This window comes from Sitophilus oryzae, unplaced genomic scaffold (assembly GCF_002938485.1).
Source record: "Sitophilus oryzae breed Bouriz unplaced genomic scaffold, Soryzae_2.0 scaffold_813_pilon_pilon, whole genome shotgun sequence".
In the NCBI taxonomy this organism is placed as follows: Eukaryota; Metazoa; Arthropoda; class Insecta; order Coleoptera; family Curculionidae; genus Sitophilus; species Sitophilus oryzae.
Genome location: NW_022147432.1, coordinates 2,404,444 through 2,417,487, shown reverse-complemented (window position 1 = coordinate 2,417,487; position 13,044 = coordinate 2,404,444). Strand labels below are relative to the sequence as shown.

At 30.7% G+C, this 13,044-nt stretch overlaps 1 protein-coding gene across 2 annotated transcripts; it reads right to left on the bottom strand.

The window, feature by feature from the left end:
* Window positions 1–2,556: 2,556 nt before the first annotated feature.
* Window positions 2,557–3,698, bottom strand: LOC115889363 (elongin-C). 2 transcript variants are annotated; one of them, XM_030909342.1, is made up of 3 exons: window positions 3,583–3,698; window positions 3,289–3,516; window positions 2,557–3,233 (listed from the first exon to the last, which is right to left on the bottom strand). In XM_030909342.1, exons 2-3 carry the CDS (start codon window positions 3,501–3,503, stop codon window positions 3,092–3,094), a joined length of 357 nt encoding a protein of 118 aa, XP_030765202.1. In that variant the 5' UTR covers window positions 3,504–3,516; window positions 3,583–3,698; the 3' UTR covers window positions 2,557–3,091. The 2 variants fall into 2 exon arrangements, with proteins under 2 accessions (XP_030765202.1, XP_030765201.1); XM_030909341.1 differs by having other exon boundaries at window positions 3,289–3,509; window positions 3,583–3,689.
* Window positions 3,699–13,044: the final 9,346 nt, after the last annotated feature.

Genomic DNA, 13,044 nt, shown 5'->3' with positions numbered 1-13,044 from the left:
GCCGAGAAACACAACACTGTCTTTCGTTTCTCAAGTACACCTGAACTCTCCGTATCATAGCCGGGTAATTTTTTTATTTTAATGAAGCTATAATTAAATTAAAAATATATCTTATTTAAACTTTTTTATATTTTATTAAGATTTAGGACAGGTTTTTTAAATAAAAGTTTAGAAAAAACGTCTTAGAGTCCGAAAAGGATAAACATAATAAAATACACGTTATAGAAGAAATTTTATAATCGAAATTACGTAATTTTTGAAATTAATAATAAATTATTAATTTTAGTCAAACATTTACAACCCCTAATATTAATCAAAACCGGATCTATTCCACAGATATAATAGAATCGGCGACAGGGAGAGAAAAAAAAATGATTGTTGTAATTTTTTTTCTGGTTAAGTGATGTCTTATTATGTAAATTAGAGAAAACATAAATCTGTTCCATTAAAGCAAGGAAGGTGATAGGAAGTGGATAAAATAAAAACTACATTTATTTAACTCGGTACTGTCTTTATTATACCGGGTGCGTCTCAAAAGTGGCTCATCCCCATAATTTTTTTATATTTTCAAATAAAAAAACAAGATTTAGTATGTTAGTATATGAAATAAATTAGGATTGATTGACGCATTCAATTGTTTTTGGTCACTTCCTGTGTCACCGGAAATGACTATAACTTTTAATTTTTAAACGGCACCCTCGGTATATTTCTACTTTATTCGATAGAAAATGACACTCTGAATAGAATGAAATATCATATGTCAACTTTTGACATTTTCGCATATGGTTTAATTGTAATTGTAACACGCGGTTCATAACGACAATTTGACTCGAAATACCAAGTGTGTGGTATCAATATATTCATAAAAAAATGCTTTTTCCAAATATGCTAATGAGTCACCCTTGTTCCATTTGAAAAATTGACATATGTATGATTAAAAATACGATTTGTACATCTTTTAACCGGCCTAGACAAGACACTAAACCTATTAGACGATCAAAACTATTTTTCCAAGGCTCCTTGATTAAAACTTAGTGGATTGAAAAAACTGGATTGAAATTTAAAATAGGATATGTTTTTAAGCGACAATGTCAAAAGTTGACATATGATATGTCATTCTATTCAGAGTGTCATTTTTTATCGAATAAAGTAGCAATATACCGAGGGTGCCTTTAAAAATCAAAAGATGTAATCATTTCGGTGAAACAGGAAGAGACCAAAAACAATTGAATACGTCAATAAATCCTAATTTATGTCATATACCTACTAACATACAAATCTGTTTTTTTTTTATCTGAAAAAATAAAAAAGTTATAGGGGTGAGCCACTTTTGAGACGACCCGGTATATTAAAAAATATTGTTTCACAATGTAATATAATTTTAAAATTCTTGTATGTTATTTAAGATTCTGAAGATAATTTTAGAATAAACCGGAATATATTTTTAATAAAAACATTATTAATTATTAACAGGGTTATAATTATGATTTTGTTACAGTGTAAGTAAGTAAATAATGTAATGTAAGAGAGAAAAAATTCAGATTTTACATTTTACTAAAATATTATCTAAATAAGCGCCTTTCTACAACAACGCCACTGACTCCTAATGGGTAAATTGAGAGTTGCCTACCGGTCAAAAGTCGTTTCAGGACATAAATGGATTATTTATGTCAAATTTCTTGCAAATTTGGCACTGGCGAACCATATTTTATAGTTCTTGAACAGAAAAAGTCAATAAAATAAACACTTAAGGACTACAAGCTAAGAAAATGCGTTAATACAGCCGGGGAGATAACGGCAACAAAGCTTTACCGCACACGTGCGACACGTACTACAAGGTAATAAATGAATGAATAAGCTCCCTCGCCTCTAATCGGTGTTGTCATATTGTAAAGAACTTATCCTTATTAAACAGTATCCGACTTATAATTTAGTAGTATAGTATAGACTATTTAATACATCTATGGAATATTAAAACCTACTTTATTAAACTGTAGTATTAATATCTCAATATATGTGTATAACAAGAAAAAAAATATTGATAATATTAAAGACGTGACAACATAGGCTGGATGAGGAAGGCTCGGTCGACTGTACCCAGAAGTAAACATGTGTACAAAAAAGGTTGTTTGTCCGCGTTGAGATGTAAATAGTGTAGTCTATATTTTATTTTAAGTCTATGTGATTATCACATAATTGCAAAAAATAATTAAACAAGCCATGCATTTTTTGCTTTTCGCTTGGGTTTTATTTTGGGATAATTATTGTTTCGAATTCTCTTTTATGGTACCCGAACTATTTTAATTAGTAATTCAGAGTAATTGAAGGCGTCTTATTTTTCAGTTAATATATTTTTTAGAAATATGCGATAATTTACAGTTATTGGTTGTTGCGGTTTTTAGTAGTATTTTATTATAAAGCATAATTAAATCAAAAGTTATATATCAAAAAAAGGCATTCTATTAAAAATAATAATAGGCATCTTTAGCAAACAGGCATAATTTTTTTGAATAGAATGAATAAATTCTTTCCAAAATATTAGAAAAACACTCATAGTCGGTAAATGTTCTTAAAAGATTTAATAAAGATGTATTGTGGATGGTACATTACAAATAATTAAAAATATTACATTTTGTCATATATGATTATTGAGCCACATCTTAAAAGTGTTATAAAAGTTTCCTAAGTGTTACACAGCTTCCGTATTTTCAATTAAGAATTAATGCAAACAAATCTGAAATGTCTATGTAATAGGCACAGTCAAGTAAACAAAATCTATTATTAAATATTCATGTTAACTTCATTTGTAAACAAAAAAAAATGAAAAGTAAATTAAAAAACTAAACACAAGCTTGCCTAAGAAACAAAATCATATTTAACATAAGTTCAGTCTATAAGATCCTTAACTATATACAGATACTTGAAAAAACTAAGTCATATTTCTTTGCTGAACTATATGCTGATATCTTTATACTGAAAAAAGTCATTAGCCAAACAATCAATGACTGAAGCTGAAATATGAATATTTTAAAAGCAATCGCTTCTTGTTAACATATCACAACAGTCAGTGTAGAGTCTGTCGATTACCAATTTAACAATCCAAAAAGTTAGCTGCCATAAGGAGTTCCAAAGCGATTTCTGGTGCAATGGGAAACTCTGGAATTTCTGTTGAACTATTTGTGTATCTTACTTTATAAGTGAAATACATGCAAACCTTTTGAAGAACATGAGATCTAAAATATACATGGCAAATATATGCATTAAAGGATTTGTGATAATGATTCTTACGGTATTTCTCGGAAATTCACTTCATTTGCTTCATTCTCTGCAAACTGTCCTGGACCGCTCAACATAGCCTTGATAGTACCAGACGTTAAAGCGTGCTCTCGTTTAACAATGAATTCATGACCATCTGATGAAATTAATTTCACGTACATTGCATCTGGACCCTCACAGCCTCCATAAACCCTTTCTTGAGCTTTTTCTTCCATGATGTCACCCATTTTGATCTAACAACTTTATATTTATAAAAGAAGCCAAAGGAACATAAAATTGATACCAAATATTTTATAAGAGACTTACTTTCTGCAGTTTTTGCTAAAATTTACAATTTACTAAAAACAAAAATACGTGACTAGTGAGTTCTCAAAATGTCATTCAAGTGGATGACACTTCTTATGGGAGAACTGGCAATGGTTGAAAACTTGACTACAAGCGATTTTCTAGGAATCTTCCTTACCGATAAATTATTGACAAGAGTGACAGATAAAGCCTTGACTATCCAGTGCCTTCTGTTAAAAGATCAGCCTACGGGCGGACTTTTGTTTACTTCATCAGCTGTACATACTTAGATATTGGGTTAGATTCCGTTTCATATTTTGTCGGTTGATTTTTGGTTTTAACTCTATGATTTATGGTATTATTTATTATTGTAGTGCAAAAAACTAATTATTTTGGTGTTTAAGTGACATAAACTACTACCAGATATATGGTCACTCTCGGTTTCGCATAAAAAAATAGAAAAATTAAAAAATTACACGTTGTGTAAGTGATTTAACCTAAAAGTGCCCATACATTTTTTACTCATCGTGATTTTTGTGTGTGTATTTTAAGACTCTAACAATTCATCAATAAAGCTTAAGTGGAGTGTGTTTTTGGTGCTATGCCTCATCTTTGTTGTGTTCCTGGTGGAAAGGATAGTTATACTAGGCAGCCTAAAGTGTCTGGAAGAGCAAGAAAAGTGGGTACGAGTTATAAATCAAGAGAATTCTATTGAAAATATCTTTAGTAAATTTAAAAATAATATTCTCTCATGATGGTATTAATGAAAACTGGACAATTATGTTTATTTTATTCATATTGTGGAATCTCTACTCCAAGTGTTGTTGGTTCAGCTTCGATAGATTCAAACACGTAAGTAGGTATTATGATCTAGGGAAAAATAAAGAATAAGTATATTAAAGATCATGAAAAAGATTATTATTTTGAGTTCAAATTTTAAAAAAGATTTTTGTAAAGACAAGACTGATACAGTTTAAAAGAAGAATGTGTTTTTGTTTGATAATATATAATGTATGTCAAGCATAACATATATTTGTGCAGTAATTTTTAATGAATAGAGTTGATTATTTATAATACCAAATTAATATCAAATATTTAAGTGATGGCTGAATACAATATGAATAAAATAACAATAAAATTGGTATATTTGCATAATACAAAATTAAGTTTTAAGAATAAAGGTGTTACTAAAAATACCAAGAAATTAATATTTCTTTGTTTTAATTGGTCTAATGTTATTTACATTTTATGTAAGAATTATACCGTATCATCGAAAAATCGGCGTCTAGTTGGCTTGGACATGAACATCGATGACATTCCCTAAATAACTGTACACATAAAATAATTAACTAGAATTTTACAATCTTGGAAAATTTGATATTCTTGAACCTTGTTTCTAAATATTCTAAATTTTTTGATTTTCTTGGGATTTAGGTTCGGGAAAAACGATGATTAAGTTTTCATTTGGTTTTTCATTATTTTTATTTGGTTTAAAAAAACGTTTCGGCTATATATTTGATAAGTTTATATTAGTTTATTAATTGCTGTAATTATAATAATTTAATATTTGATAAGTTTATATTAGTTTATTAATTGCAGTAAACATTATGAGTGTGAATTATATTGTATATGTAATTTTTTGGATTATATTCGACACTATTTTTTCATATGACACAACACTGATGAAGGCTATAGTTAGCCGAAACGTTTTCTTAAACCAAATAAAAATAATGAAAACCCAAATGAAAACTTAAATCGGCGTTTTTCCCGAACCTAAAATCCCAAGAAAATAAAAAGTTTTAGAATAATTTTACATATAAAATGCCAACGATCTTCATTTCATAGCCATCGCTGACGCCTTTTTTTAGATAACATTGTATTATTTGTAAATATAATTTTTCGAACATTGATACTTGCAAAATATACATAAAAATTTTAGAATGCATATAATAATACTCACTATTAATAGATATTGAATGTTTTTTGTTAAATTAGATCGATTTTCAAACCCCAAAATTTAAAATATATTTACATTTTACCCATTATCTTATGTACCTATACATTACTTGTACATTGTAAAACATTTGCTGCATTTGTATGGTTCATAGTTTATTTGCCAAAGTATTTATTACTATAAATAGGTATATATGTTGTAGTTATTAACTGTATATTATGTATATTTCATGTAAACTATATCATTTTTAAAATACAAACCAAAAATCTGAGGAATAATTATGTTTTCCATGTATTCTACAAAATATTTATTAATCCGTTATATCTAACTAGCGTGACGTCATAAATCTCGCCCGGAGGCTGATCTTTTAATAGAAGGCACTGGACTATCTTTCAGTATTCCAGTTCATCTCTATTTCTTTCTAAAGTATGCGTTGAAAGGAGACAAAAACAATTTTTGGTGACCCATAATTTGTTATTCGAACACCACTTTTCTCCTTGTCGGGTCGTTGACGTTGACTTGTCGCTAGAGACACAGAATATCTAGCTACGCAACAGAAAAATACTCGAAATGAAAGAACTAAAATTGCACAAATAAAATACTAGATGGCGCGACAATATCATAATCAGAATATAATTGGAAATTTTCAACTTTCGGTTTTGGATCGACGTAGATCGACGGCACGTCGACGGCCACAAAACACATACACAAGAAGAAGTGCGAGCGCCTTGCTAAATATTGGAAAGTGAAATTGACGTTTAAAATTGACACTGTTGACAAGTCTACTGCTACTAGCGCCCCCAATTTCGCTTGTAGGAACTACGGACTAAATTGTCACGCATGGCGGGAAGTTTAAAAAAATAAAATTTTTTATTTCTTCATTTATTTTTAATTATGACATACACAAAAACACAAAAAATACACCATTTTTTAAAAATATGTTTAATATCAATATCAAATATACAACAGAAATTAATTTCACCACAATAAATTAATAAAATTAAAAAATAATGTTACAAGTAGATCAAGAGACAAAATTAATTATAACAAAACTGAAAAAAAATGGCGTCATAGATGGCTTAGAAATAAAAGATATATCATAATTTTGAAAGTAAAATTATATGGGATATGTCATCATTTTTAAGCCATCTGGACGATTATTTCAAACATACAAGCTGAGTTCGTTCATAGTGCTCTGAGAAATCTAGATAAACAAAGAATAATAAATTAAAAGTATTCCAGGGGAAAAGAGAGGAAAAACCTGTATCGTCTCTGATATCTGTCAGGATATTGTTGAAAGTGTCACCTTTTTGCTTGAAGTTTTCAGGTCGATCAAAAAGATGACATTTACAACAATACTTTGCTGTAATTTTCACAAATATCAGAGAGAGTACATACAGGTATTGCCTCTCTTTCCCTCTGGGATGCTTTATATCTGTTGTTCATTGTTTATCTATATTTCTCAGAGCATAAAGCCGGAGTCTCATGCATCCGAAATCCGATGACACGACGATCCGACGGTGCTCCTATTGGTCGAAATATTTTGACACCAATTTTTATCCGATATTTTTAACTAATTGTCCGACGTCGTATTCCTAGACGTAGTTAAATTTTGTTTAACTTTTGTACGATATTGTGTGTTTTTTAACCTCACTTTTTTTGAAAACATTGGTTTTTAAAATCAAGTTTAGTGGGAAGTGGGCAATTTCGGGATATTTGGCGAGGAAGTTATTTTTATAAGTGTTTCTCCAATAAAACATGACATGAATCTCTATTCAATGCAGCAGAAAAATGGCAAAACTGTCAAATTTCGGAACGAACTTTCGGATGTATGTGACAGGCTTGTTTTATTTCACACGATAACTTCAAATTTCGGATGTCGTACCATCGGATTTCGGATGCATGAGACTCCGGCTTAATGCCGAACACGACTACAGTATATAATAATTTCAATATCCGAAGTGGAAAGAAAAAAGATCACCTTTCTGTTTTGTACTATGGTCCCTTTCTTCCGATGGCTCATCTCGTTGATATTTAGGAAGGATAAATAGGAAGGAAAATATAAAATTCAAGTTGATTTGATGATCCTTTTCTGTCACCTAAAATCAGGAGAACGACAATGAGCATGTTAAGATGAAAAAAAAAATTATCAACACTTACCTACACGTTAGTCCGAGGAGTTTTATTAAAAACCTATATATTTGCCTACATAATTTATGTATTAAATTTGCAAAGCAAAATGCAGCCAGCGTTGTTACAAGGGCAAAAATTTTTGTACTATAAATGGTGTCGAAATTGTACTTTTTTAAGTGGGATTGTACATTTTTGGTGCAAAAATGTGGGGTCATGTGATCTCTCTATTTACCCCATTTTTACCAAGTTTTGGTACGTAGGGTGCATCCACACTATCCTAAAAACAGCGGAATGGCGTATTGGCTTAACGACCTTGAATCGATTTCCTGCAATTCTATTGGCTGAAATTTTTGCCAGGTGAATTTGACAGATAAGATTTCTGACAGATAAATTTTTCAGCCAATAGAATTGCTGGAAATCGATTCCAAGGTCGTTACGCCGATACACCGCCGCCGATCCGTTTTTTAGGATAATGTGGATGCACCACAGAAAATATACACCATATGCTGTCCTCCTTTCACGCAGTTGAGCAGCTCTGAACTGTTCAAGAACGCGATACTCTCCCTCCATTCAATTGAGTCATAAAGTTCAGAATTGGTTCCGCGCCATATGGAGGCACCAGGCTATCTCGCACAGCTCCTTTCAGAACCGTTCTGAGCAACCCAGGGCGTAAAGCTCTGGAACTTGAAATTCGCAAATGGAGGACAGCAATACAGAAGCTACAAAGAGCTTTGAATAGCATTGGTTAAATGGGAACTCACAATAGATCTCTAAGGTCGCAGTGATTAGCCCCCCTCCTACTCACCGCATGGATATCAAACTTACGTTTGACATCCGTGCGGCTTGAACAGCATTTCAAGTGATGTATAATTCTGGGCCTGGCTCCTAGCGACCTGCATTTCAAATCCACGCATCGCGTATCACCGTTCGCCTAAAAATTTGTACGTGGGTTTAAGTTTGGGTTAGTTTGGGCTTTGGTTTGGGTTTGAGAAGTAAGAATTGTACATTTTTTCTTGCAATTGTACCTATGTACTCCTTGATTATCAAATGTACTCAAAATAGTACAATTGTACCTATTGTAACAACACTGAATGCAGCGTGTAAACAAAAGAAATAAAATGGCGAGAAATCAACGTCAACGACCCGACAAGGAGAAAAGTGGTGTTCGAATAACAAATTATGGGTCACCAAAAATTGTTTTTGTCTCCTTTCAACGCACACTTTAGAAAGAAAAAGAGGTGAACTGGAATACTGAAAGAACGTCAAGGTTTTATCTGTCACTCTTGTCAATAATTTATCGGTAAGGAAGATTCCTAGAAAATCGCTTGTAGTCAAGTTTTCAACCATTTCCAGTTCTCCCATAAGAAGTGTCATCCACCTGTCGACGGCCTTAAAGCTCGGCTAAATATGCACAGTTGCCAGATTCAAACAGACTTTAATTGGCATCCCATTCTTTTTCTGGTGTATAATAATTTCTTTCTATTGTTCGTTTCTTGTCAGATACACTTATATTAATTATTCGTTTGGCTTTTAAAATAGCTTTAATTTTAAGTATATTATTAGAAAACAAATGCTCTCAAAATACATTTTTAATATACACTACTTTATTATGTTAACTAAGAAAATAACTTTAATTACCTTTAAAATTAATAATATACAGGGCGATTGATAGTGATATTTATTAATGCTGAAACGTTAGTAATAAAATATACGTTTAATAATAATGGAAATAATTTATTAAAATGCAGCACAAAAAATATTAATTGACTAAAAAAATACTATAATAACAATTTTTTTCTGTTTGCTACGTTATTTATATAGACCTAGGTAGATTTTCAAAAGTGACACAGGTACAATTAATAATATATTAGTTCGGCTAAAAGTTGCTGTCACGACATCGTACAATAAATTAAAATTCGGAAAATAAATTAAAATTATATTAATTAAACAAATCTTTATAAAGAAACACAAGTATATCAAATTTGGGCCCAATCGAACGCCAGGAAATGGTATCGTAATATGGTACTACATTGTGGTACCCCTTGATATGCTTCATGGTACCATAATATTGCAATGTCATCAAAAATACGCTAGTATAATCAAATATGAGCCCAATCGAACGTCAGGAAGTGATATCGTAATATGGTACTATATTAAGGTACCACTTTATATATGCATCATAGTAGATGCATCATAGTACCATCATATTACAATGTCACCGAAAATACTTACTATACCAAGTTAAGCCCAATCGAACGCCAGGAAATGGTATCGTATATGGTACTATTATGGTACCTCTTGATATGCTTCATGGTACCATAATATTGCAATGTCATCAAAAATATGCAAGTATATATCAAATATGAGCCCAAATGAACGTCAGGAAATGGTATCATAATATGGTACTATAGAAGGTACCAATTTATATGCTCCATGGTGCCATCATATTACGATGTTACCGAAAATACGTAGTATACAAAGCTTAAGCTCAATCGAACGCCAGGAAATGGTATCGTAATAAGGTACTACATTATGGTACCCCCTGATATGCTTCATGGTACCATAATATTGCAATGTCATCAAAAATACGCTAGTATAATGAAATATGAGCCCAATCGAACGTCAGGAAGTGGTATCGTAATATGGTACTATATTAAGGTACCACTTTATATGCATCATATTACCATCATATTACAATGTCACCGAAGACACTTACTATACAAAGTATAAGTCCAATCGCACGCCAGGAAATGGTATCGTATCTGGTACTATTATGGTGCCTCTTGATATGCTTCATGGTACCATAATATTACAATGTCACTGAAGATACGTAATATACCAAGTTTAAGCCCAATCGAACGCCATGTATCGTAATATGGTACTATATTACGGTATCACTTGATATGTTTCATGGTACCATAATATTGCAATGTCATGAAAAATACGCAAGTATATATCAAATACCGTATGATATCGAAAAAAACGGCATCCAGTTGGCTGAGAAAAGACGATCGATGACATTTCCCATATAAATTTACACATAAAATGATAGCGATTTTCATTTCATAGCCATCGCTAACGCCGTTTTTTTCCCGATCATACGGTATGAACACAATCGAACGTCAGGAAGTGGTGTCATAATAGTAGAACAATACTTATTATATTGTCGCCGAATTACAATCAAAATTCAGGATTCAGTTAGAATCAAACGTCAGGAAGTGATTTTAATTCAGCTCGTAAGATTTAACTCCAACTAACATGGCAAGTTAAATACTTAAACGTTTGAAAAAAAGAGCTCTAATCTATTTTAATATGTTTAAATGATGTAGCAAATTTGAAGGTAGGCTTTATCAGGAAGTATTACAATATAAATTACACAATGGCAACACTGCATAAAATTCTTTTAAATTTCGTTTGTAGAAAACTGTTTTCTTTTAAATTTATCGCCCTCTGTTATGTAGTAGCGAAACTACCGCATCAAAATATCTGATTTGGAGACAGGCTTTGAAAGCCTGTCTCCTTTTGAGACCTACGATTTTATACATGTAACGAGGCTTCTGTTGCGTAGCTAGATATTCTGTGCTAGAGATGAGCGATATCGTGATTTTTAAATCACACCGATATTTGTTACTGTGATTTTCTAATATCAGTGATCGATAAAGGTGTGGATCCGGTGGCTGACCTTGAAGCCCATATTTGCTGCATTTGATCATCGATACTACGCAAGCGCACATCGTCGATGTTGCCAAATTGCAGTTTATTTTCGAATTATTTGCTGTTGAAAAAATTTTTTTTGAGTGTTAATCAATAATAATACAAATTCTATAATTAATTTTATAATTTCAGATTTATCTGGATATCCAAAATTAAGGTAAGCAGGATAATGAAAATTGTGAAATGAAAGTATTATGAATATATAAAGTTGTAATAATAACAGATGAGATATGGAAGTGGTTGAATAATAATAACATTTATTTATATATTTACATTAAAATTAAAAATTATCATTTACGAATTTTTTCTTAATGGGTTTAAACTTATTAGAATTGTTTTATTTCTTTCAAGTTATTTAATTTCTAGTTATTTACAGACAGGCAACAATAGTTTTGATTATTTGTATTGATGTTTTGAAATACTACCATGACGAGTCTTATAGAACAATACACGTCAATGGGAGATAGAGGTAACATATTTTACCTATAATGTTACTAATATAATATACTTTGATTGTAATGTTTGTATCATAATTTCTTAAAAATATCAAGTTAGTGGATTAATAGCAATTTTAGACATATATTTTATCGAAGAGTGTGTTGATAAGACTAAAATAAGCTTTTTGTTTTATCTTTTTCTCTTTAGAAGGGAGATGGTTTGTGTCGTAGAATACATTACAGTATTTAATATCGTGTACTTTGATATTATTTTCTTAATTTACTGTAATTTCGTTTCCTATAATGCCAAATCTTGACAATATGGTGAAGGTTGAGTTTTAATCTTATTAGTTTTATTATATTAATTATATTATTATTCTAAATAATATCTACTGATATTTAATATAAAAAATAGTTGTTCACATGCATCTATTTTTCTTTTGTAATTAATACTATCTAAATAACAAGACATCTTATATAATAGATCCATTAACATTTTAGTTTATCAATTATCAATCCACTATACGATATACAATACGTATAATATCTTTTAATTATATCTAACTTTTAATTAGTGAATATTTAATAAACAAATTTTTTATAGTGTTTGTTATTTATAATAATTTATTAGTTTATTATTAAAAAATATTTTATCTTTGCCTCTAACCACCTACTTCTATATCTCTGGCTTTTACTTTACTATCATCAATGAATCTCAAGGTTAAATTCTGTTTTGATGCTCTTCGGCTGCACAGAATATACTAACGAAAAAGAAGCCCAAGTTCCTTGTAATAAATCGGTTCCATTTTCGTAACACCATCTCTCGACATAGCTGACATTATAGGTTAGCGAAAGGGGTGCGGGGCCGGGGGGAATTGTAAAATACACTTCTTTATTTTAATTATTTTTATTCGCTATTTGCAATTTTATTTTTAAAACATATTATGTGAAACAATCACATAATATGTCTTAAAAATAAAATTACAAACGGAAACAAAAGGAATTAAATAATCTGAAAATCTACAAAGTTTATTGATAAAAAAGTTAGGCTATGCAAATTGATAAGTATGTGGCCGTTGCGAGTAGCAAATTAGGCACACTAAATAATTAAGTCATTTAATTAACTCGATCAATTGTTACAACTAAATAACTATTACAAAACATTAGAATTCGGTTTTTTTGGCGCGAAACGTGAATGTTGAAGGTCGAATGTCTATCCACAGAATAATCCTTCTTCTTCCCCGA